The sequence below is a fragment of the Vulpes lagopus genome, chromosome 21 (assembly GCF_018345385.1).
Source record: "Vulpes lagopus strain Blue_001 chromosome 21, ASM1834538v1, whole genome shotgun sequence".
NCBI classification, from domain to species: domain Eukaryota; kingdom Metazoa; phylum Chordata; class Mammalia; order Carnivora; family Canidae; genus Vulpes; species Vulpes lagopus.
Window position 1 is genome coordinate 18,859,598 of NC_054844.1, and position 22,102 is coordinate 18,881,699.

The window sequence follows — 22,102 nt, forward strand, 5'->3', positions numbered from 1 at the left end:
TCTGTTTGAATCAGGTACTATGTACTCTGCTCTCATGGCCCGTGATTTCCTTCCTCCTTTAATAGCCTTGTGCCCGGAGGTTGAGACATGGAGGGTGTCAAGAATTCTAGAAAGGAAAGCTATTAGTCTTCACTTCTATACAGAACATCACCTTTAGATGTTTATGTATACCTGACTCTTAAGTGAAAAGCCAGCTGATTTCACACACACAAAACAGTTTATCATTATTTGGGTGACTAACAAAATATAGATTTGTATCATTACCTAGAATTCACTTTTTGAAGAGTTACAGGTCTAGAGGAGTTACTGAAACTACTGGTGTTGCAAATGAGTTACTAATGGTATCAATGAGAAGAACTGATGTGATGTAGAACACATCAATGTATGGTAGGAAAGATCTAGATTCTAGGCCTGGCCATAATCATGTCTATTTTACAAATCATGCCTAACATGTCTCATTTCCAAATTTCAAAACTAGGTAAAAAATCATGTATTTGTAACTGGATACCAACTGAGGGAATTTATGGAGAAGTGACCAAAGCAAGGGCTAAGAAAGATTACTATGATAGCAAGCTACTGAAACCTTGGGATTCATCCAGTTTTTATTATAACAGCCTTCAGAAAAAGGCATTATATTTTATTAGTGAATCAAGTACTTGCTGTTTCAAAAATTCCCAGATAAAGTGCCACCGGTTAGAGCTGTGCCTGAGATTATGATCTCTTCGGCCCCATGCCTGAAGCCTTTGTCTGCAAAAGACTCTGTCCCTTAAATCCATTGTGACAATAAATATTATCATTTTCCGCATGTAACCACAAAGTGAACAAGATTGGGAAGCCCTGTACCTAATGCACTCTGATTTCCTTGACAGTTTGTTTAGAAAAGGTAGAGCCAGCAGCTAACAACACCCAAAATGTATTGTAGGAAAGGCCAACTCTTTCAGACAGTGTGGATATGGAGGGCATGGAAGGTAAAGTGAACTGTCCTGGTGAGTTGTACTATAGACAATCCAATGCTTTGTCAGTAAGTTTTGTGGGGAGCAACCAGGTCTCGCACCTTGCTTTTTTCCTATAAAGTTTCTTTTTTTAAAAGATTTTATTTATATATTTGAGAGAGAGGGAGAGAGCGCACAAGCAAAGAGGGGCAGAAGGGGAGAGAGAAGCAGGCTCCCCACTGACGAGGGAGCCTGATATAGGGTTCCATCCCAGGACCATGGGATCATGACCCAAGGCAGACGCTCAACCATCTGAGCCACTCAGACGCCCCTCCTATAATGTTTCAAAGTTCTCAATTGTATTTCCAACTCTGTTACTTAAATTCTTTGGAAATTAAACAGGGGCAGCACTCTACAGGAGGGGGATGTTGCATTAAAAAAATACAAGCGTTCTATGTTTTTTTCCCTCCTGACTAGATATGGAATATTAAGTATTGGTAAGGTCTACTTTGGCAAAATATTTAATTTTTTTAATTTCTAGAATAGTGTTGTTAATTGGAATAGTTGGGGACTATGTCACAGATCATGATGTGAGATTCAGTGATTTTTATTTAGACATCCCCTAATCCTCCTTCTCACCTGACTTGCTACCCAAATGCATATGGTTAAACTGTTTTTCACCCTGTTCCTACCAGAAAACGGCTGTGGATTATGGACATTTCACCTGAGAATCAATACAAAAGTTTTCGAGATATTATTACCTATTTCTCTTATAAATGAGCAATTTATATATCGATTTTTCTTTAAGCAACACTCTGTAAAAAATGTTGCTGCATGATTTTGCCCATCAGTCTACTCTGGGCAGCAGAATCTTCAACGCAAGACTTTGAAGGATCTGTACACTTGTGCAATTAGTTGTATAAACATATGAAGATTGTTTAACTTAGGACTTTGTAAGATGATAAAGATATCTCTGTCTTTTTTCTTTCACCATTTATTCGTTGACTTCGTTCATTCACCAAATATTTATTCAGCAAGTATTCACAGAGCTCCTGCCATGTGCAGGGCACGATTCTGGTCATTGGTGGTACACAGCAACAAGCTAAAGATGTTCATGGTCTTTGTTCACAGAGCACTTATACCCTAGCGAAGGGAGATGTACGATAAGCAAGAAAACAAATAAATAAGCAAGACCATTTTCTATAGTGATATGTGCTATAAATAGAATGCAACCGGGTAGTGTGGTAGGGAAGGACAAAACATGTGTGGGCACATGGAGATTCAAGACTTTTTGATAAGATGATGGGAAAAAGCCTTTCTACAAAGGTAATATTTATTTTTATTATTTTTTTTCAAAGGTAATATTTTAAATGAGAACTGATGGAGCAGAAGGAAGCAGCTATGTGAGTTCTGTAGATATTAAGGTCCTGAGCAGGATTTTCAATTTGACATAATAAGAATGACAGAACGATGGCTTGAGGGGCAAGAGATGCATTCCCTCCCCATGAGAAGCTAATAGCCATGTGAGGCTATTAAATTTTAAATCAATTAAAATAAAATATAAAAACTCAGTTCCTCAGTGGCAGTGTGTTTCAAGTCCTCAAAAGCCTCACATGACTAGTGGCTACCATATTTGGGAGTGCAGAGTATATTCTCATCTTTGAAGGAATGTTCTGAGGGCTAGTGTTGCACTAGTGAAGTAGGAGAATTAGGAGAGGTCATGTTCGAGTGGTTTGCAAAGATCACGAAGGTCGTAGTAGGTGGCCATGAGAACTGCAAGTTCAGTGGGAAGCCTGTGGATGGTTTTAAGCAAGGAGTGACATCATTTGACTTAAGATTGTAAAATTCTCACTCAGGCTGCTGTGTGGAAGAAAATGAAGGGGAGGAGAGCAAGACCAGTTAGAAAGTGATTTCAACTGTCCTGGCTAGGGACAGTGATGGGTCTTTGGTTTGTTATTGTAAGTAAGATGGTGAAAAACAGATGGATTCAAGATGTATTTTAGAGACAGAATCAAAAAAACTTAATAATAGGTTGTATGTAAAGAAGGTAAATAAGGAATTGAGGGCAGTGCCCTTTTGGGGGCCTGAGCATCTAGGTAGGTGGTGATGTTTTTTCCCTGTGGTGGGACTACTGAGGAGAAAGTCTGGGTATGTGGGGCTTGGTGGAAGGGCAGGGAGTGAGTTGAAAGGTAGGAATTTTGTTTTGGGTTTATTATATGTTAGATAGTCATTTGATATATATGCAGAGAGCTCAGGTAGGTAGTTGGGAATGAGTAAACCCCTACTATAGTGCATAAACTTTTAAAATTTAGCAGAATCCCCTTAGCATAGCTGTATTTGGCAAATGATATGCAATGGGTTTAAACTCTCTTCTAGTAAGAGTAATTGTTATTTTCATTCATCTGCTTCGTGGTTCTGGATGGCAATGGGGGTAAGGGGAGTGATGGAATCTCCATTCTTTCCTTTGTGTGGGACAAATAAACCTCTGATTGTTATTTATTTTTTTTTGAGAATGTAGAGAAACCCAGATGCCAGGACATTGCCTCTGTAATACCACTGGACACCTCAAGAATGTCAGTTTAACATACAGGTCTAGTATTTTTGTTTTGCTGCATTAACACATGTCATTCTTATTTTTTTCAGTTACATTTTTAAAAAAATGTCAACATTCCATCTCTTATAAATTCAGTTTTTAGGATTATTTTTTTTTCAAGAAATGAGAGTATCATGTGGGTAAGGGACAGAAAAAAATGGAAATATTATAAAATTTCCCTATGCTTTTCTTACTTTGATACACATATTTTTCATTTAACAGGCTATTTTTGATGCCAATGGATATTAGCATGATTTTCCAATCAAAGTTTTTCACTCTGAAGTATTCCAGGTAGGCTCTGGCATATGAATCATATATCTAAAAAGGAAACTCAGAGAAGTATGTGTGCATGCTAGGGGGCTCATTTGTCTTTGGCAAAGACATTTCTGCTTCTGTTTCCTTAATTATTAAACAGATGGTGCCCACTGCCACTGACTAGCTGCCCAACTTGTTCTCCATGTGATAGTATAGTTCTGGACATCTGATGGAGAGTTGTATCATCATAGCTCCTCATATCCATTTATATCATAAATTAATATTAATACCTGTCTCTAAGGAGAGCAGGCTGTTTCCCATGAAGCTAAGTTTAAGACTTTAGCCATCTTCCCCAACCCCCATGAATTAATTTTATCTCAAGTATCTCCTTTGGCTTCTCTTTATATTACTTCATCTCTACACACGAAATACAGTGGCATATTGAACCAATTATCCAAATACTCCAGGCTAGAAACACACTTTAACCTGGAATGTCAAGATAATTAAGACAAAACTGGATTATTATTAATATTATTAGTGAGGGCAAATGACATCTAAGGTACCCATATTAAACATGAACGAGAGCAGACTATCATACTCTTATGTTCTAAGTGTAAAAAAAGGAAGTAGCTCCCAACATTGTTGGGTTTTTTAAAAGCCCGTTGGATATTGAATGATCTTTTCATACTCTGCCAAGAAAGCTAGTTTTAAATTTTTTCTTTAGTTTCTCAAATACTACATGACTACAGCACATGAATGGTGCATCTTGTAAACATTCCTAACTGGGGTCCTGATTTTTTCTCACAAGCTTTCTTTATGGTAGACACACTATTTCACAACTAGACAGGTCTTCTCAGAGCTTTCCTGGTTGTTAACCTACTTGGCCTCACATCCCCCTTCAGATTTCTTTTATTTTTTTTTTAAATTTTTATTTATGATAGTCACAGAGAGAGAGAGAGGCAGAGACATAGGCAGAGGGAGAAGCAGGCTCCATGCTCCGGGAGCCCGATGTAGGATTCGATCCCAGGTCTCCAGGATCGCGCCCTGGGCCAAAGGCAGGCGCCAAACCGCTGCGCCACCCAGGGATCCCAGATTTCTTTTAATTCCTTTCTAATTACTATTTGGGTTTAATTTGCTAAACCTTCTTGAGGCCAGGGTCACTTAATGTCAATGTATTTACCGACCACCATCGACAGCTGTTGCCTAATACTCTCATACCCCGGACTTTTTAAGTAACAGTCTGTAAAACGCGAATGCTCCCCACCCCCACCCCCACCCCCCAGCCCTATTGAATGATGCTATTACAATCTTGGTAGCTTGTTGAGATTTTCCATCATTTGGAACAATGGGAAAGGCTTGGGTTCGCTGTTTAAAACAGACCTTCCAGCAGGAGCAGCCAAAGCATCACAGTGCGCCCTGAAACTGGTCTGCTGTTGCAACTGGCCTGGGAGCCGAGGAGCATCTTTGAGTCACTGACGGTAGAAGTGGCTGTCACTTTTCAAGACAGGAGGAAGTATGTAGGTTTCCAGTGCCTGCCTTGCAGCCAAAGACAATCCTTTTTACCTAGCGTCCCGGGGAGCTCAGCCTGAGGGCCAGCCATAGGCCACCCCGGCTTCGGTAGGCTGGACGGAGGACCCGCCTCGGCCACCCCTTCTGCAGCAGCTGGGAGCGCGGGACCCGCTCGGGGGAAGGGAGCGGAGAGCAGGGCGCAGCGCCTCCTCCGGGGGAGGCGGCGGGAGCTGCGCCGGGAAAGCTTCTTTCCTAGGGAGTTGCCTTCAAGCGAGCGAGCGAGCGGAACTGCCGATGCCTCCAGTTGCTTGCTTCGTCGTTGTACAGTCCTAGCCAGTCGTCTCCACTCCTTTCCCTTTTGCAAAAACTGCAAATCACCACCTACATCGCACCAAAAAGAAGGGGGGGGTATTCTCATTCTCCCTGGTCTCCCTCCCTCCCTCTCGCCCTCCCTCCCTCTCCAGCTCGCGCGCTCGCTCTCCCTCCCTCCGTCCCCCCCGCTCGCGGCTGCCGCTCGCCTCTCGGACTGTGTCTCTTTTTCGACGGGACTTAGCAACTTCTCGGTTATTTCTCAGCCCCGTTTCCGTTTTCTTGCGCCGTTTGCCATGAGCTGGACCGACGGGCGCAGGGGAGGCTCTGCTTTCTGCCCCGGGGAATGGCGGTTCGCTGCCTGGGGCCGAGCCGGGGAGGATCGGAGGAGAACGAAGGAGTGATAGGGGCAGAGCCGCAGGGAGGAGGAGAAGGGGCGCCTCCGCCGGCCGCGGGACACGGCCCCGAGCTCGCCCCGTGCCCCCGGCGCCTGCGGCTCCTGCAGCGCCTGCAGCTCCTGCAGCTCCTGCAGCTCCTGCAGCGCCTGCAGCCCCCGCGCGCCGGAGGGACGGGACCCCGGGGCGCAGGAGTCGGGGGGTGGGGGTGGGGGTGGAGCGCAATTCTTAGGAGCTCTCCAAAGAGAGAGCGGGAGGAAGTCTGGTCGCTGGTGCCGGCCCGCGCTAGCCTTTAACTTGAAGGCGGCTGTTGGGAGCATCCAGGATCCTGCAGGAGTTGCTGGAGAGCGGAAACTTGCGGCGGCTCGGGGGGCCCGCGCAGAAGGGGGGCCCGCGGGTGGGCTCGGGCGGAGGGCGCGCGCGTGCATGCGCGTGTGCCGGGCTGGGGGCGTCGGGGGCGCCGGGGGCGCCGCGTGGAGAGGCTGCGATGGCAGCGCCCCGCGAGCCCGGCCGCGGGGGGCACCGGCTGCTGCGGCCGCTCGGGCGCTCCCGGAAACTTTCCCCGGCGCCGTGCGCGGGCGCCCTGCCCCTTCTGCTGGCCCTGCTGCTGCGGCCGGCGCGCGGGGCGGCGGCGGAGGGAGCGGAGGGAGCGGAGGGAGCGGCCCCGGCGGCGCAAGGGGGCGTCGTCCCGGGGCTGCGGGGAGGCGCTCCGGGGGGCGGCGCGCCGCTCGGCCCCTGGCTGCAGCCCTCGGCGCTGCTCTTCAGTCTCCTGTGTGCCTTCTTCTGGATGGGCTTGTACCTCCGGCGCGCCGGGGTGCGCCTGCCTCTGGCCGCCGCGCTGCTCGCCGCCTGCTGCGGGGGGGAGGCGCTCGTGCAGCTCGGGCTGGGCGTCGGGGAGGACCGCTTGCTCTCGCTCCCGGCCGCGGGGCTGGTGCTCAGCTGCGTGGCCGCCGCGACATGGCTGGTGCTGAGGCTGAGGCCGGGCGTCCTCATGGTCGCCGTGACTAGCGCGGTCAGGACCGTGTCCCTCGTCTCCTTAGAGAGGTTCAAGGTCGCCTGGAGACCTTACCTGGCGTACTCGGCCGGCGTGCTGGGGCTGCTCCTGGCCAGGTACGTGGAGCAGATCTTGCCGCAGTCCGCGGGGGCGGCTCCGAGGGAGCACGTCGGGTCCCAGCTCCTCGCTGGGGCCAAGGAAGACACCCCGGTGCTTAAGAGGCGGCGGCGGTCCAGCTCCGTGGTGTCCGCGGAGATGTCCGGCTGCAGCAGCAAGTCCCATCGGAGGACCTCCCTGCCCTGCATCCCGAGGGAACAGGTAAGCGCCGGCGAGCTCCGCTCCCTCGCCTCTCGCGGGGACGCTGGGGACGCTTGGGGCTCGCCACGAAGCGGAGGGAATCCGAGCGCGGGGAGCTCCAGGGAAGGTGGTCGGGGAAGGTGGTGTGAACTTCAGACCCAGTAGGGGACTAGAGACTTTTTCCTCCCCGTCTCGCTCAGGACTTTATAACCTCAACGACAGCAACGATGGATAATAAGTAGCACAACTGGATGGCATCTGCGGGGTCTTCCGCAGCTGGGCCAGCTTTTTAGGTCTGCTACACCTGGCGTAGGGCTTCCCTCCGCTCAGGTCCCCCCAGAGTTTTCTCCTCTAGCAGAAATCCTCCAGTTTAGCTTTTTTTTTTTTTTTTTTTTAATATGTATTTATTTTTAGCAGCACTGGGTGATGTTTCAACACGTGGATTTTTACTAGATTTCCTTAATACTTTGGAAGTTTCTTAATACTTTTGCTAAAGTTTCTTCTAAAGTGACAAGTCAACGTCTGTGAAGTCAGTAAAAAACGATTCTGATGTAAAAGCAAGCAAGGCTTGAAGGTGAGGTGTTGATACACACTTTGTGGTTTTGCAGTGAGTTTTCCTGGATGAGGCTGCATCTGGTGGTGCCCAGTTTGTTTTGAATTGTAATTTGGGGACATATGTTGTTACATGCTAATGTGTTTTGTTTCCTGATGATAATAAACTTCTGTGCGGGGAACAATATGTCTGTACTGTGGAATTTGTCAAAGTCTTGAACTTCACTGTTGGTGTCAACTAAATAGGAAAAAAAAAAAAAAAGCCCTTCATTTCTCTTGAGTACTTAAGTGGATGTTTAGAAGTTGGAATGGATTTATACAGATTATACAGGAAACATTCAGGAGAATGATTTTAAGATTGCTGGTGGTGTAAATCGCTCAGAAAGGGAGAAGAAGAGGAATCCAGAATTATGAGTGAAGTTGTCCTAGAGAAAAAGTTTAATGAATTTTGGGGATGAATCTCATGATCATTCAGCATTTAAGATCATGGAGTATGGTTGTCATAAAAGAACAAATCCCAATCTGAAATTCAAATCGTTTCTGAAAAGGTGTACTTAGTGTTTGCTTCTTTACTCCAAACAGATATGACACTTGGAAGTGGGAGTTGTAGAGAGCTGATTATGTTCAGCAAGTGGAAATTTACACTTTTCCCATTTAAATTTATGCCTATCTATGGCCCTATTGGGACAACCTTAGTGACTGGGAGAATGTCCTAAGATATAGTAAGCTTTTCTTTTTAGACTGTTCTGTGGAGAATCACTTAGGTATTTCTAAGACCTAGCTAAGTCACCATATGGTGTGGTGGCTAGTTTGTTTTTGAAATGGGATTGATTACAAAGAATGTAGTTGTTTGACATTATTTAGCAGAATGGATGACAACATCATAGTCTCTGTGTTTATTTTAAAACTAATGTTCTTATTTAGCTTTTTGTTTAGATAAAGCAAATATTTCTTGGGTATAAGCTCACTCTAAGAGTGAAGTTAAAAACAGGCCGCTGACTGATACTTAGTTTTGGTAGAAATTTTGGAAATCATGAGAATAAAGCAAGCTGTCTATTTAAGGGTAAACCAATTAGGGGGGCGGGGAACAATTTGATTTCTATTCAAAGTGTCAGGAAAGAATGACTTTTAAAAGAAAACACTGCTAGTTTAATTATGTTTAAAGCACTTTTCTTGAACTTAAAGGGGAATGTGATAAGATCATTGCAAAATTGAACCATAATTTGTAAGGCTAATCTGTACTTTAATTATACGTAACGACTCCAAATTAATATCGTTTAGCCTCCTAAATTTCTGAAATTCCGTAACATTTAGAAATCAAGGAATGAAAGGTAGAGTTAATATAAATTACATTAACCAGCAGTGTTAATTAATCTACGGATTTTTATTGGCTTTCTTTGCTTTGGATTGATAAATGGAAAATTCAGATAATCTGAAGATTTATAAGAAAATAACCAAGCATTGCATTTTTACATATTTTGCTGATTAACGCTGTTGAAAATGCACATTTATAATCTATTTTGGTCATTTTCTTTGGTTACTATTTTTTTAAAGGCTGTATTTATGAAGAATGTTCTAAAGTAGGAGACTAGATCTCTTATGGTTGATGGGAAAACAAGGTTACATTTACCAAAAATTTAGATCCTTAAAGTTTTAATAAGGGTACCTACCGGTTAGTATGTGCATGTTACTTAAGACTAGTTTTTATATATGGCCCATTAAAGTTGTTGCTGAGTATAATTGTGGGGGGTGGATGGGAACTAACATGGAATAGTCTCTTATAAGATAGGGCAATATCTCATACGTTAGCCTAACTGTGTGAAAAGTTCAGGAGCTATATAGTAAATGTCTTATCTGTTTTATCATAAGGAAACAAACTTCTGGTTAAGAGTGCAAAGTATACACTGTCATCTGCATACTTCATGAATCAAGAATCAAAATACTTGTAAAACACATATATAACCCTGCCCTGACTCCTGATTAGGAGTTCTTTTATGAAAGAATGTCTACTCTCAACTCAAGATAATACTCAGGCAACAGGTGAATTTTAAGTAGAGGTGTAAGGACATAAAGCACAAAGTCTGGCAGAGGCCTTTTGAGAATTTATTTGGACCTTGCTCATTGTGAGGTTTAAAGGTGAGAGAATTTCAGCCTTTCTTTGTGTGAATGATAGTGGCTACTTGCTTATGAGCTACCTCTCTTCAGTGGCTCAATTCTAAAAGGTCAAGGAGAATAGAAGATAAAATTCTCATAAGACAAAACAACTGACAGAGATATTCCCCCCCCCCCCCACTTTTTGCCTTCCTTCCTAAACCACAGTTTGGTTTATAGATTGGATATTACATATGGAATGAGTTTTGCAGTGTGGTTGATAAAGATGGCTTTAAGCAAAGAAAGAAGAAATAAGTCTGGTCTTCAGTCACAGAATTCATCTGACGCTGGTCTGTCTGTGAATGCAAGTGAAGGTATCTTTATTCTCAGTAAAGAAAAGTTCATGACATTTGTATGGCTTTCAGTTTAGTGGTACCAGTCTAATATCCTCAAGATGCAGGCTGATTTTGTAGATCAGTGTGTCAGACTGTACTTTTTTGGTTGGCAGACATGTCCATTAAGGAGTATGTATCTTTTTTAAGTAGCTGTTCACATCCTAAGGCAGGTATGTCTCTCTCAAGTTATCATTGTACTATCTAAACACTGGACTATACAGAGATATTAGAATTTCTTGTATTATTAGATATTTTATATGACTAATAAGTTATTTTTCTTTTCTTTTTTTAAAAAAACTTTTATTGGAGTTCAGTTTGCCAACATATAGCATAATACCCAGTGCTCATCCTGCCAAGTGCCCCCCACACTGCCAATCACCCAGTCACCCCAACCCCCCCGCCCACCTCCCCTTCCACTATCCCTTGTTCATTTCCCAGAGTTAGGTGTGTCTCATGTTTTGTCACCCTCACTGATGTTTTCACTCGTTTTCTCTCCTTTCCCTTTACTCCCTTTCACTAATTTTTATATTTCCCAAATGAATGAGACCATATAATGTTTGTCCTTTTCCAATTGTCTAATAAGTTTCTTTTTCAACACAAAATTTAAATTGTGCAGTTTTAACCATTTGGATATTGTATTTGAAAGGATGTTTATTCTGTTTGCACATCAAGGGACACCACTGGCTAGTCATTCCTCACTAATTACTGTAGCCACCTTGCACATTCATCCTTTTTTTTTTTTTTTTTTATCTAGTTGAGCGAGGGAGAGAGCTCATGTATGAGACGGGCAGGGACAGATGGAAAGGGAGAAGCAGGTTCCCTGCTGAGCAGGGAGCCAGACATGGGCCTCCATTCGAGGATCTTGGGATCTTGACCTGAGCTGAAGGCATATACTTAACTGGCTGAGCCACCAAAGCTCTCCCACATTCATCTTTGAAAGATTCCAAACCAATGCCATTTTACTTTAGTTACATGTTAAGAATTTAATAGTTTTGCCTATGGTTTCACATGAAATAAAACACAAGGTATAGGGCTGTCTCCAAAAATGACAAAATTCTTACTGATAAAATTCTTTGTGATGGATACAGTATCTGTCAGAAACATACAACTGTATACTTTATATTGTGTAATTAAAAATCAGAATATTTTCCATAAGCATTTCCCTAAAGCTCTTAACTAAATATCTTTAGCATCAATAGATTTTTTAAAAGATTTTATTTATTCGTATGAGAGACAGAGAGAAAGGCAGAGACAGGCAGAGGGAGAAGCAGGCTCTCTGTGGGGAGCCCAATGCAGGATTTGATCCCAGGACTCCGGGACTCTGGGATCACACCCTGAGCTCAGATGCTCAACCACTGAGCCACCCAGGTGTCCCACAACAACAGGTTTTTGTAGCAATGTCGTGGAGCCTGATGGTTGGTTATCAAAAGTAGGATTGAGTTTTTAATTGCTGGTATAAGAGATATTTTCAAATGAAAAAAAATAATATAAGAAATGGGTATGTTTTTTGATGGTAGACACATGATAGGCCTTGTTACATATTCTGAGTAAATATAACATACTTACGCTTATACTATGGATATAAAATACAGAAGTATTTCTTTTGAAAATAACATATTGTCCTTTAAGTTTCTAAGTACATTTTAGTGTAATCTCCTGTATTTGTGAAATTGAATACATTTCAGAAACAATCACAGGTTTTAATTCTATCACATTTCAGTAGTATAGCTCAGCTTAGGGTGATACAAAGAACAATATTGATTATTTATGACTTGCTGACAGAATTAAAATTAATTAATGTCAACTTCTGAAAACACTGAAAAGAAAAAGATTTTCTTATCCCTTGGGAAAGGTAAGGGAAAATAATTTTTGTATGTGGACAAAATTGTGATTTTTTTTTTTTACTTTGTATATAGAGATATTTAAAGCATACTGAAAAACTGTTTTAACTGACAGAAATAGTCAGTGAATCTATATAAATTTACAGAGGTTGGAAGGAGTCAAACAGTAATTTTACTCTTTCTGTATTGAGTCTAAAGTGTAAAAAGTTAAAACTGTAGAACTGAAAGAAATGCTGTGTATGCTGGGCTGTCATGTTAATTAAATAAACAACCAGAACAGTGACTCTGTGTATGAAATACATTTTGAAAAGCCTGGGCAGGGGGTGCAGGCAGGCTAGGGTGAGTGACACTGGCATGAAAAAGCATTCATTGTATCTGTAGTGACATTTGTGTGAATTTGTTGTATTCTATTAGGAAATAAAACTCTGAGAATAATCTTTGCAAGACTCTAGTTGAATAAAGGCTTTACCAAATTTAATTTTACTTCTCATTTAAGTAAGATTGAAGCAGGATGCTTATGAGCCTCAAAATTAGAAATATTTCCGTATATAAGATTTTAGTTAATATGGGTGGTGCCAGTAACATCCCAGTAGAGTCTATGTAGACTTCATTGAAAACTTGTGTTACGTAATCTAAAGAAAGAATGAGTTTATCTTGGATTTAGGGAGGGAGTTGTATTTTTCAGGAAATATTATTGTTGTGAGATGTAATCTCATGGATATATATGAAGGTAGTCAATGCAACTGTTGTATCATGTAGTATCTTAAGAGATTTTGACATGGAGACGCAGTGCCTTTGCATAGGGCAAGTTTCTTTGGCTTTGTGAAATTATGCATAAAGTTACATGTTTGTGGTGAGTTGTTTATTTAGTTGCCTTTCTGTCTCCTATCCCAAGCAATCTTCTTCCTCCTCCTCCTCTTCTATTTGAGATTTAGAATCGTATCTTCTAAAAACCCCTCAAGATACATGAGATTGACAACTCAATTTATATTTACTTCTACATTCATGCTTTTAATGAAGGTCTATTAAAGAATTCAGAATGAACCTCAGAAGGTTCAGACTTCTCCATATTCTTACACCGAAAGCTATTTTCTTTTAGTATTCAAATGAACATTATCTCCTTTACATGAGCATTTAAATCCTCTTAGTAATTACTTATATATATATACTTTTGCTACTGGTGGTATTTTTTTTTTAAGAGCCCCCTTTCCCCAGCCCCCTCTCCCAAGGTTCCTAGGGAGTTGTCTTATCTTAGATCTGAGAATCTATTTGTGCTGTTGTCAACATGAAATATATAGTTTTGATCTCTAGAAGAAAAATATCTTGAAGATGTGCATAAACTGTTCAGAGAAAGATGTGTTGGATGACAATAGTCAAAATATTAGTTGGACATATGTGTTCAGCATAAAAGTATACTATGGTCTTAAAAGAAGATGCTACCCTTAGCTCATGTTATTCATAAAGGTCTTTGGTCAGTGAAACTATCAAATGTCATATCAACATGTTTTTGTCTATGCATTAGGTCTCATGCTAAAAATCGTACACATTATATACAGATAATGGAACAACACTCTCCTCTCCAGAGCTTAAAGCTAATTAGGGTAATAAGAGGTCAACATAAGGAAAGGGGAAATCAGTAAAATACCTAAATGGCCTCTTAGATAATAGTTGAAGGAATGCATATAATAGTTTAGAGTAGGTTTTAAACCTAGATCCAGAACATTCATTGCTTCATCGGTTCATTTTTCAGGGGTAAAAGTCAATAGTTTCATAGACTTTCATAACTTTCTCAACACCTACTGGTTAAACATAAACGTTTTTAGATTTTGAGCAGCTTTACATTTTGAAGGAAGAGAATTTTTTTACTTGAAATGGAAATTAATGTTATTATACCTTTTATAGTACTTCTGAAATGCAGGTAAAAATATTGCAGGAGTTAGGAAGTTATACTTCAGTATAGTACAATGATTGTTTGTTTTCACATCCTGAGGTAGTTTATGGCTTCAAGTAATTTGTAGCAGTGAGATCTCAGAATGCTCAATTCTGTGCAGGCTGTAGTTAAGAGACTAAAATTAGTCTGATTTTAGAGAGAAGGAAACTGAGGGAGAGTCAGCTAAATGTATGTACCCAGTCAGAGGCAAAATGTTGGCTTTTATCCATTTTTCTCTTGGACCTGAATATGCTTCTGGGGAAAGAAGGTAGGAAAGGAATCAGGCTGGTAATTTTAAGTCTAAATATCTTTTGTGATTTTGCACATGGAACTAACTCTGAATTCTCATTGAGAATTAGAAGACTGAGTAAAACTTGTTGAATGGACAGATAACACAAAACTCTTCTGAGCCCTTACAGTGAGTTTTCTGGTTATCAAATAGTACCTGGCAGCCTCTGGAATGTATCATTCAGGACTTTGTCCCACGAATGAATATCAATTGCATTGGAGAGTCTAACTTTGTGGAGTCTGTATCTCATCAATGAAGAGCATGCTCTGGTGGCTTGACTATTGATTTTTGTTTTCATTTTAGTTTTTTAATCTATTTCAAAATGTCCAGGGTTTCAGAATTCAAGGCAAAAAGTAATCTGCACATCAGCAAAGCATTTCTTTGTTAGCAGAAACAGCTGGTGGTTTTTGTTCACCTAAGTTATTTTGCATGGTTTCCTCAGGAATCCATTAAAATGTAAGTAAATAGGATGTAATATTAGAGGAGGTCATGAAGAACATAACCATTTATAAGGTGGGAAGCTAGTTGGGAAAATTCACAAACTAAACAACTTCTACCTGTTTGATTTGATTAGATCTGTCCTTTATTATTGGGGAATCCGAATGGTCATTAAAAATTTTTTAAATATAGCTGGTCCTAGGAAGATAGTAATAAAAGTAGTTAAATGCATTCATGTTCTTCCATCCTGAGATAGTAATAAAGTTACATGAATGTACTCATGTTCTTTCATCCTAAGAAAGTTTCATCTGCGCATAGTTATAAGGAACACATTGTGTCTACTGGTGCGTGTACACATGTGCACATGTGTGGGAGCCTGTGTATGTGAGATTTTTTTCCTCTGCCAGGAAATTGCTTTAGTTGTATTAATTTAGTGGAGAAACAGTGTCACCCAGTGGCTTTGATGAAAACAGTCCTGTAAACAGGCTAGATAAGTGCTGTCCAATAGAAATCTAACACGAGCCACATAATTTGTCATTTTCTTGTAGCCACCCGGCAAAGTAAAAAGAAGCAGGTGAGGTCCATGATAGTAATGTTTAAAGTAATCCATTATGGCACCTCAACATAAAATCAATGCAAAAAATCAAGATATACTTTGCATTCTGTTATTTTGTTATAAATTTAAGTATTTGGTGTGTGTTTTACACTTAGAGCCTATCTCAGTTTGATGTAGCCACATTTTAAGTACTCAAGTGACAGATGTGACTAACAGTGCTGCGCTTCTGTGCTTTTTGGACAGTGCAGCTATAATTTTTAAAGGGATTAAATACTTGAATATTAATATTACCCCTTCAATTATAATGGCAAATCCATATAGATTTAATGATGACACTTGATATACAATTGTTCAAATTGTATGTGACTTTGGTAGCTCTTTTTTGTACCACTAACTGCTACACTAATAGTTGGCAAGTCAGTTTCCCCTCATTTCTTCATTTCACATTAATGCACAGATTTAAAAATACTATTTTAATTAGAGGGGTTATTTCACAGACTTCTTGAATAAGGAACCTTTATGTTAACCTGATTTATAACACAGTATCAAGATTTTCAGTTATTTATGATTTCGTCTTCCAGAGTTTGATTTGTAACCAGGATTGCTTATGTGTACAGTGTGAACATGTGATTAGTCACGTTCATGGTGATTAGTGTATAATTGGGTTATCTAATGTCTCTTTAGAAATGAAAGTGTTTGTTTATAGTGCAGGTTATCTTGGTAACTTAGGAAACTAAAGTGACAGACCTGCTGGTAATTTTAACAGATGAAAAGTATAACAGTGTCTGTAAAGGGCTGATGACTTCTCACCATTGCTTATGTAAAAACCACTTTCAAGGATATAAGAAATGAAATGAAAAGAGTTCCATTTTGTGTGTAAAAAGGGTTGAGGATTTCGGTAGTATGGGATTTCAAGACGCAATTGAGATGAGATGGCTTTGGAGCTCTGTGTGATTTCAGGGTGGACTCAGAAAAAGGTACAGATGTTGAGGACAGTGATTTTTTTTTTTACCTTTCTTCTATCTCCTCTCCCCAAACTCCATAAATTCATTAACTGTAGCATTGTTCCATTATTACTTTGAGAAGTAATGAGAAAATTACTTTTTCTATAAGACATGTTCCTTTATACATATATACAATCTTTTTTAGAGAATGCATTTATTTCGTGTATAATGGTTTATATCTGTGTGTGATGTTTGTGGTGACCTTTCATTTATAAATTCCCCCATCTTTAATGCAAAGCCCATTTTTTATCTTTGCATTCCAGAATAAAAATGGTGAGAAACAGATTTTTCACGTATCACTTAGGAAATCAACTAAGAACAGACAGTAGAATTCTGATATACAAAGAAGCACATTTAGCTAAAATGAAATAATGTGGACTTGGGCTCACTCCTGGTGATGTTGGCCAAATTTAGACTTCTTGAAGTAGCTAGCTGGACAATAAATGGCATAAAAATCATAACTGTTACTTGAAAGAGTTTGTATTTGAATGCAACTAGTCATTTGCCCTGGCTAATTTTGAAATTGCTTTAAATTAACATAGAAGTTGGTCTTATTAATTTTTTTGCCAGTCATCTTTTCTGACAATGTGTGTATGTGTTTGTATGTATATACATAACTTTTCAAAGAAATACATTTTATTTCACATGTTTTTAACCTAATAGATTCTTCTCTCTCAGGATGTGTTTAAAATTTATGGAATGCCATTTTATCCCCAATACCCCACAGTACCATGTCAGAATATTGAAATAATTTTGTGTAAGAAGCTTGTGGTTTTGATTTAATGGGATTTTAATAAAAGTTTTCCATCTTCTGAAGTAAGTTTAAATAACTGAATATTTATGCTATGTCTGTGGCAAGTCTTTCCCCCTCTCCAGGTATAATCCACTTAAGTAAACCTAATGGAAGTTTGAAGTCATTAGAAATATTTTGGGGGGAATGCTCCATTTTGTGGCAACTCCTGTGGACTCAGCCTTCTTAGGACATTTTAAACTAGTCTGAATGCAAATAAAGGAGATAATTCTCATTTGTAAACTGTTTCATATGATCAAATTAACAGGTCCACTTAGGACATATTCCTCATTATGATATAAAACATCCCCTTGTTTGGTAGTTCATATTTTGGGGTCCTGACCCTGTACCAGTCTCTTGGGAAGTTTGGAAAGCCAGAACCTATTGAGCTGCCTAGGCTACCTTCAAAATTTGCTTTCTAGGCTCGGGTAGTAAAGTCAGATTCTGATCACAACAGTTTTCATTAGAAAAGAGTCAAACTTTTTAGCCCTCTCTTCTCCACCATAAATATTCCCTTCCAAAAATTCTGGCCCAGTAGCCTTGCTCATTGTGGGTGCTGGCTGGCAGGCTAAATGGATGGAAAAGAAATAAATGACTTTTAATCTGAAATACTTATCTCCTTAATCTCCTGAGGTTGAGCCGGTGATTAAACCGATTTAAGTGAATTTTTATGGAGAGAAGAAAATAAATAGTTCATTAGCTTGCCTATAGACTTAGATTTTTAATGTATTTGTATTTTTATTACTTTAAAAAATATTCTCTTGCATGTGTCAGATAAGGGGCTGAATTTGCCTGTGCACTTACTGGGAGGAAATCCCACTTTCAGCATGAGTCCTAGATACTTATTTTTAGCTCATTTCTAACTGAAAATAACCAAAGCTACCACCAAGATCATTACAGTGTAGATTTTAAAAGGAGCTTTGAAATTAGGTCCATTTTTTAGAAAAATAAAAATTGAATCTCTTTCATGTTCAACCTAGAAATTAATTGAGAAAGAATAAATGTTGACTGTATTTGTTTCCGTCACTCTCTGCAAAGTGTTGACAGGTGTTTTCTACCCCTTTACACTTTTGTGTTTTTGTTATAGCTTCTTATTGAATAGCTGTATATCCTGAAATGTCTAACATAAAGTAAATCTATCTCTCTTTCTTCTTTTAACTGTGTGCAATTAGAAAATCTGTTTTGAGCCAGTTGCTTCCAGAGGTGATTTTATGAAATTAGCTTATTTAAAATATCACCCAACGGCAGTGTTCATCCAGTTGTGCTAATAATCTAGAAGTTTGGTAGCATAATTTTAGAGTCCAGATGAACTGAAAAATTAGCACTTTGTGTGGTTTAATTGAAATGAGTTTTTATCCAGTCGTTTTGTTCTATCTAGTTTTTGATAGAAATTGACTTGCAGGGATCCCTGGGTGGCGCAGTGGTTTGGCGCTTGCCTTTGGCCCAGGGCGCGATCCTGGAGACCCGGGATCGAATCCCACGTCAGGCTCCTGGTACATGGAGCCTGCTTCTCCCTCTGCCTATGTCTCTGCCTCTCTCTCTCTCTCTCTCTCTCTCTCTCTGTGACTATCATAAATAAATAAAAAATTAAAAAAAAAAAAAGAAATTGACTTGCAAAAAAAAGTTTTAAGACAAGAATGTTTTGTTGCTGTAGTTTTAATGCTTAATAATATAAAAATATTGTTATACTCTTTCACTGAAATCAGAAACATCTCTTTTGAGTATGGGAGCAGATTATCATGCCTTTAGATAAACTATGAGTACAGCGTTTAGGGAAAAAAGTTATTATATAGAGATAAGTTTCTTTTACTCTGTGGATGTCAAATGGTGTCATTGATAATGTTTTTTGATAGTTTTCGGTAACAGCAACCTTTCTTTAAAAAAATTATCAGTTTGAGATTTCTTTGAATATATTATCTTTTAAAAATCTGAGCATTTCCATTTGAAAACATAAAATGACAAACTAAGAATTTAGCTATAAATTGATATTTTGAAATAATAGAAATATATTTTTGTAAGCAAGTCATTTTAATTTTAACATATGAAGAAAAATTTAGAAGCAAAACCTTTTAACTATATTTTCATTTTAGGACAGGAAGCTTGCTTTGTGTCTGTACCATCTTGAGTAGTGTCTGTTTTTACTCCTAATGATTTGTTTTTGCTATAATGGGAATTGTTTTTGCTAGATAAACAGGGCCTAAATTATAACACAATTTTGAAGGCAGTAGCCTCACTTTGTCTGTTTCTCTTTATTTCCTTTTACTGTAATAATTGGATCACCTCTTCATCCCCTTTAGAGAATGACAACTTGAGCTTTTAAATGTGTTCAGTGGAACTTCTGTAAAGAATTAAGTAGTCCTAAATGAAAAGTATGAGAATTCGGTTGGAAATGTCGGGTACACTGATTAAGTTATCTAAAAAATAAAGTGGCATTCAGAAATGGAAACTGCCCACAGTGAGTGAGTGAGAGAAATTAAGGCTAGTATTTGCTTCAGCAGAGAAAAGACTAGATCAAAAACAAAGGAGTAATTCCTCAGTTAAAAAAAAATATATAGTCTTTTGGGAACATGTTGGTGCATTGAAAACCTAGGACTTTTCATGATTTGGAAAGAGAAGACCCTGAGAGTCACTCCTGGACCTTGGGCAGGAAGTCCAGCCATGCATTGGCTTGGGATCCGTCTTTATACCAAAAGCACTTAGATTATTTTGCAGAAGTCCTAATGCTATTTATGAATTTTCCTGATATTATTACTTTCCAAAGCATCGATTCTTTACTTCTTTAGTGCATTTATCACTGTGACTTTACAAATGTATAGTTATGACAATCCTGTGTGAACTTTTACCTCTTATGTGACCAGGTTGATTAAAAAGATGGGCAAGTAAGGGTATATCTTATTGAACATCCAGGACTCTGTTTATTTCACATTGACTATTTGTTACTTTCTAGGTATCTCAAGAAGCCTAGATTCTTCGCTGCTTTTTCCCTGGTGTTAATCTCATATAATTGTAAGGCCATATTAATCAGACTGTTGTCTTAGAATTCTAACAGTACATGTTTCTGATTAATACAGATGCTTTAAAAATCTGTGAGGAGATGTCATGACCTCCCCTACTTCCGACTAAACATCATCTGGTATTTTCTAAATCTAGCTGCATGCTGTAGTTCTTAAATTTTAGTGTGAATAAAAATTAGCTTAGAAGCCTATTAAAATGAAAATTCCTAGGTCTCATGGTCAGATATTCTACTTTAGTTTTGTGTACAGTGGAGTCCAAAAATCTGAGATTTTAAGGTACACTCTAGCTACTTCGGTGGAGAAACACAACACTACAAACCTCTGTCCAAAACTAGACAGAAAGGCCTGACTTTTGCAGTCTGATTAAGCAGTTAAAAAGTGATTGGCTTAGTGTTGTGGGGAAAACATCATTTATACGTACACACAGATTATAGTTTATGAACCTATGACATTAGTAAAATTTTCACTTTGTTTTCCCCCTTTGAGAAACTTCAGTTTTTTCTTCTGTAAGATAGGAATATTAATTTTTCTCCCTATTTCATATGGCTATTATAAAACCTCAACAAAAATAAATTGCTATACAGATGTTAAGTAGAAGGAGTATATGCACTGAGACAAGCCAAGGCTTTGTAATGTGCACAAGTTTCTTCAACTTTCTGAATTTTAATAATCCAATCATAATATGGGAGTAATACAGCCTATTTTTTAAGGTCTGAAGATAAAATTCGTGGAAATAATGGACATTGGTTCTTGTCAGACATCCTTTCCAAATGAACAAGATTGGTATCTGTTCCTACCCACCCATTAGGACGGTCATTGAAGGTTGTGGGCTTATCTCAGGAAGTATCAGATTTACATTTGATTAAAAAAGCAGACTTGTAAGTCTTACAAATGATGCAGGTTTTCAGGAAGCTAATTAAAATATTAGAGTTGCTTACATCATGATCAAAGTTACTGACAAATGCAGAGCCTGGGGAATCAGATATAGAAACAGTGGAAAGAGAAAAATCTGACAAAGATGCTGACAGGTGCTTCTGAAGAAAATTATATGACTGAAAAAAGGTTGAAGGGAGATATTTAGGAAAATCGGAGTCTTTGAACATGTTTGCAGAAATGGCTGATGATGCTGTTGAGTGTCAAATTTCTGGTCATGTGTCCTATAATCCCATCAGAAACTTGTGTATTAGCTGCCATTATACATCATATTTTGTTTTGAGAAACAGATTTCTCGGAATTTTTTGCTCCATTTTTTTCATGGTAGGATTCCAGTCATATCCTTCCTGTTTCTCATAATTTACCAGTGGTACCATTATTCTCAATGGGGACTTCCTGCTTATAATCTCTGCAAAGTAGCTAGGACAGTGCAGGCTTAGCAGTGGCCCTCAGTGGAAGGTAGTGATTGTTTATTTATCACATAAAAATAATTCTCTAGATGCTCTCTCTTTTTACTAGCTCCCACAGGAACCCACTGTAGGCCCTGGTACTCAGACCACTTTTCTTCCAGATTTTCCCACATATTGAATGATCTTTCAGTCTAGTCTGAGGTGGTTATTTTGGTTTGACCTCAGAAGGAGCAAGAATCCTGCATCATCTTACTGTACCACCATTGGCTTCAATTTAGACATTCTTCCTGTGGTAGTCATCTTTCCTCCCAACTTGGTCATTGTACATTCTCTGGTTTTCGCTTCTGTGATAGAGAAGGAGATGTCACAGAGGTGATGGGTGAGGACCAGTGGATCAGTAGGCCATGGGAGTCCTTGCAAAGATGTTTGTCTAAGCTATTGAAGGGTTGTAAGAAGAGAAAGGATATAATCAGATCTATGTTGAATAGGATCTCTCAGGATTTCTGTGTTAAGTGAGAATAGGTTTTAGGATGGAAGAAGGGAGAAGGCTATTGCAGTAATCCAGGTAGGATTGA

General features: G+C 39.5%; 2 protein-coding genes across 2 annotated transcripts in view; one reads left to right on the forward strand and one right to left on the reverse strand.

The window, feature by feature from the left end:
* Positions 1-1,908: 1,908 nt before the first annotated feature.
* LOC121480137 (formin-like protein 14) lies at positions 1,909-6,986 on the reverse strand. The gene is made up of 3 exons (XM_041736445.1): positions 6,793-6,986; positions 5,808-6,728; positions 1,909-5,670 (listed from the first exon to the last, which is right to left on the reverse strand). The coding sequence occupies exons 1-2, from the start codon at positions 6,984-6,986 to the stop codon at positions 5,861-5,863; spliced, it is 1,062 nt and encodes a 353-aa protein (XP_041592379.1). The 3' UTR covers positions 1,909-5,670; positions 5,808-5,860.
* Positions 6,481-22,102, forward strand: part of PDE3A (phosphodiesterase 3A) — a 313,231-nt gene continuing 297,609 nt past the window's right edge. The window contains exon 1 of the mRNA XM_041736167.1: positions 6,481-7,305. Coding sequence (XP_041592101.1) covers positions 6,481-7,305 — 825 coding nt within the window. The remainder of the gene's footprint in view (positions 7,306-22,102) is intronic.

What these genes read in the sequence shown, in the direction of transcription:
- LOC121480137 (XM_041736445.1), bottom strand. Translation starts at nt 6,986, where the DNA reads ATGAGGACGCCCGGCCTCAGCCTCAGCACCAGCCATGTCGCGGCGGCC. An exon ending in CGCACCCCGGCGCGCCGGAG is followed by an intron (nt 6,729 to 6,792) that starts GTACAAGCCCAT and finishes GGCTGCAGCCAG; the next exon opens with GGGCCGAGCGGCGCGCCGCC.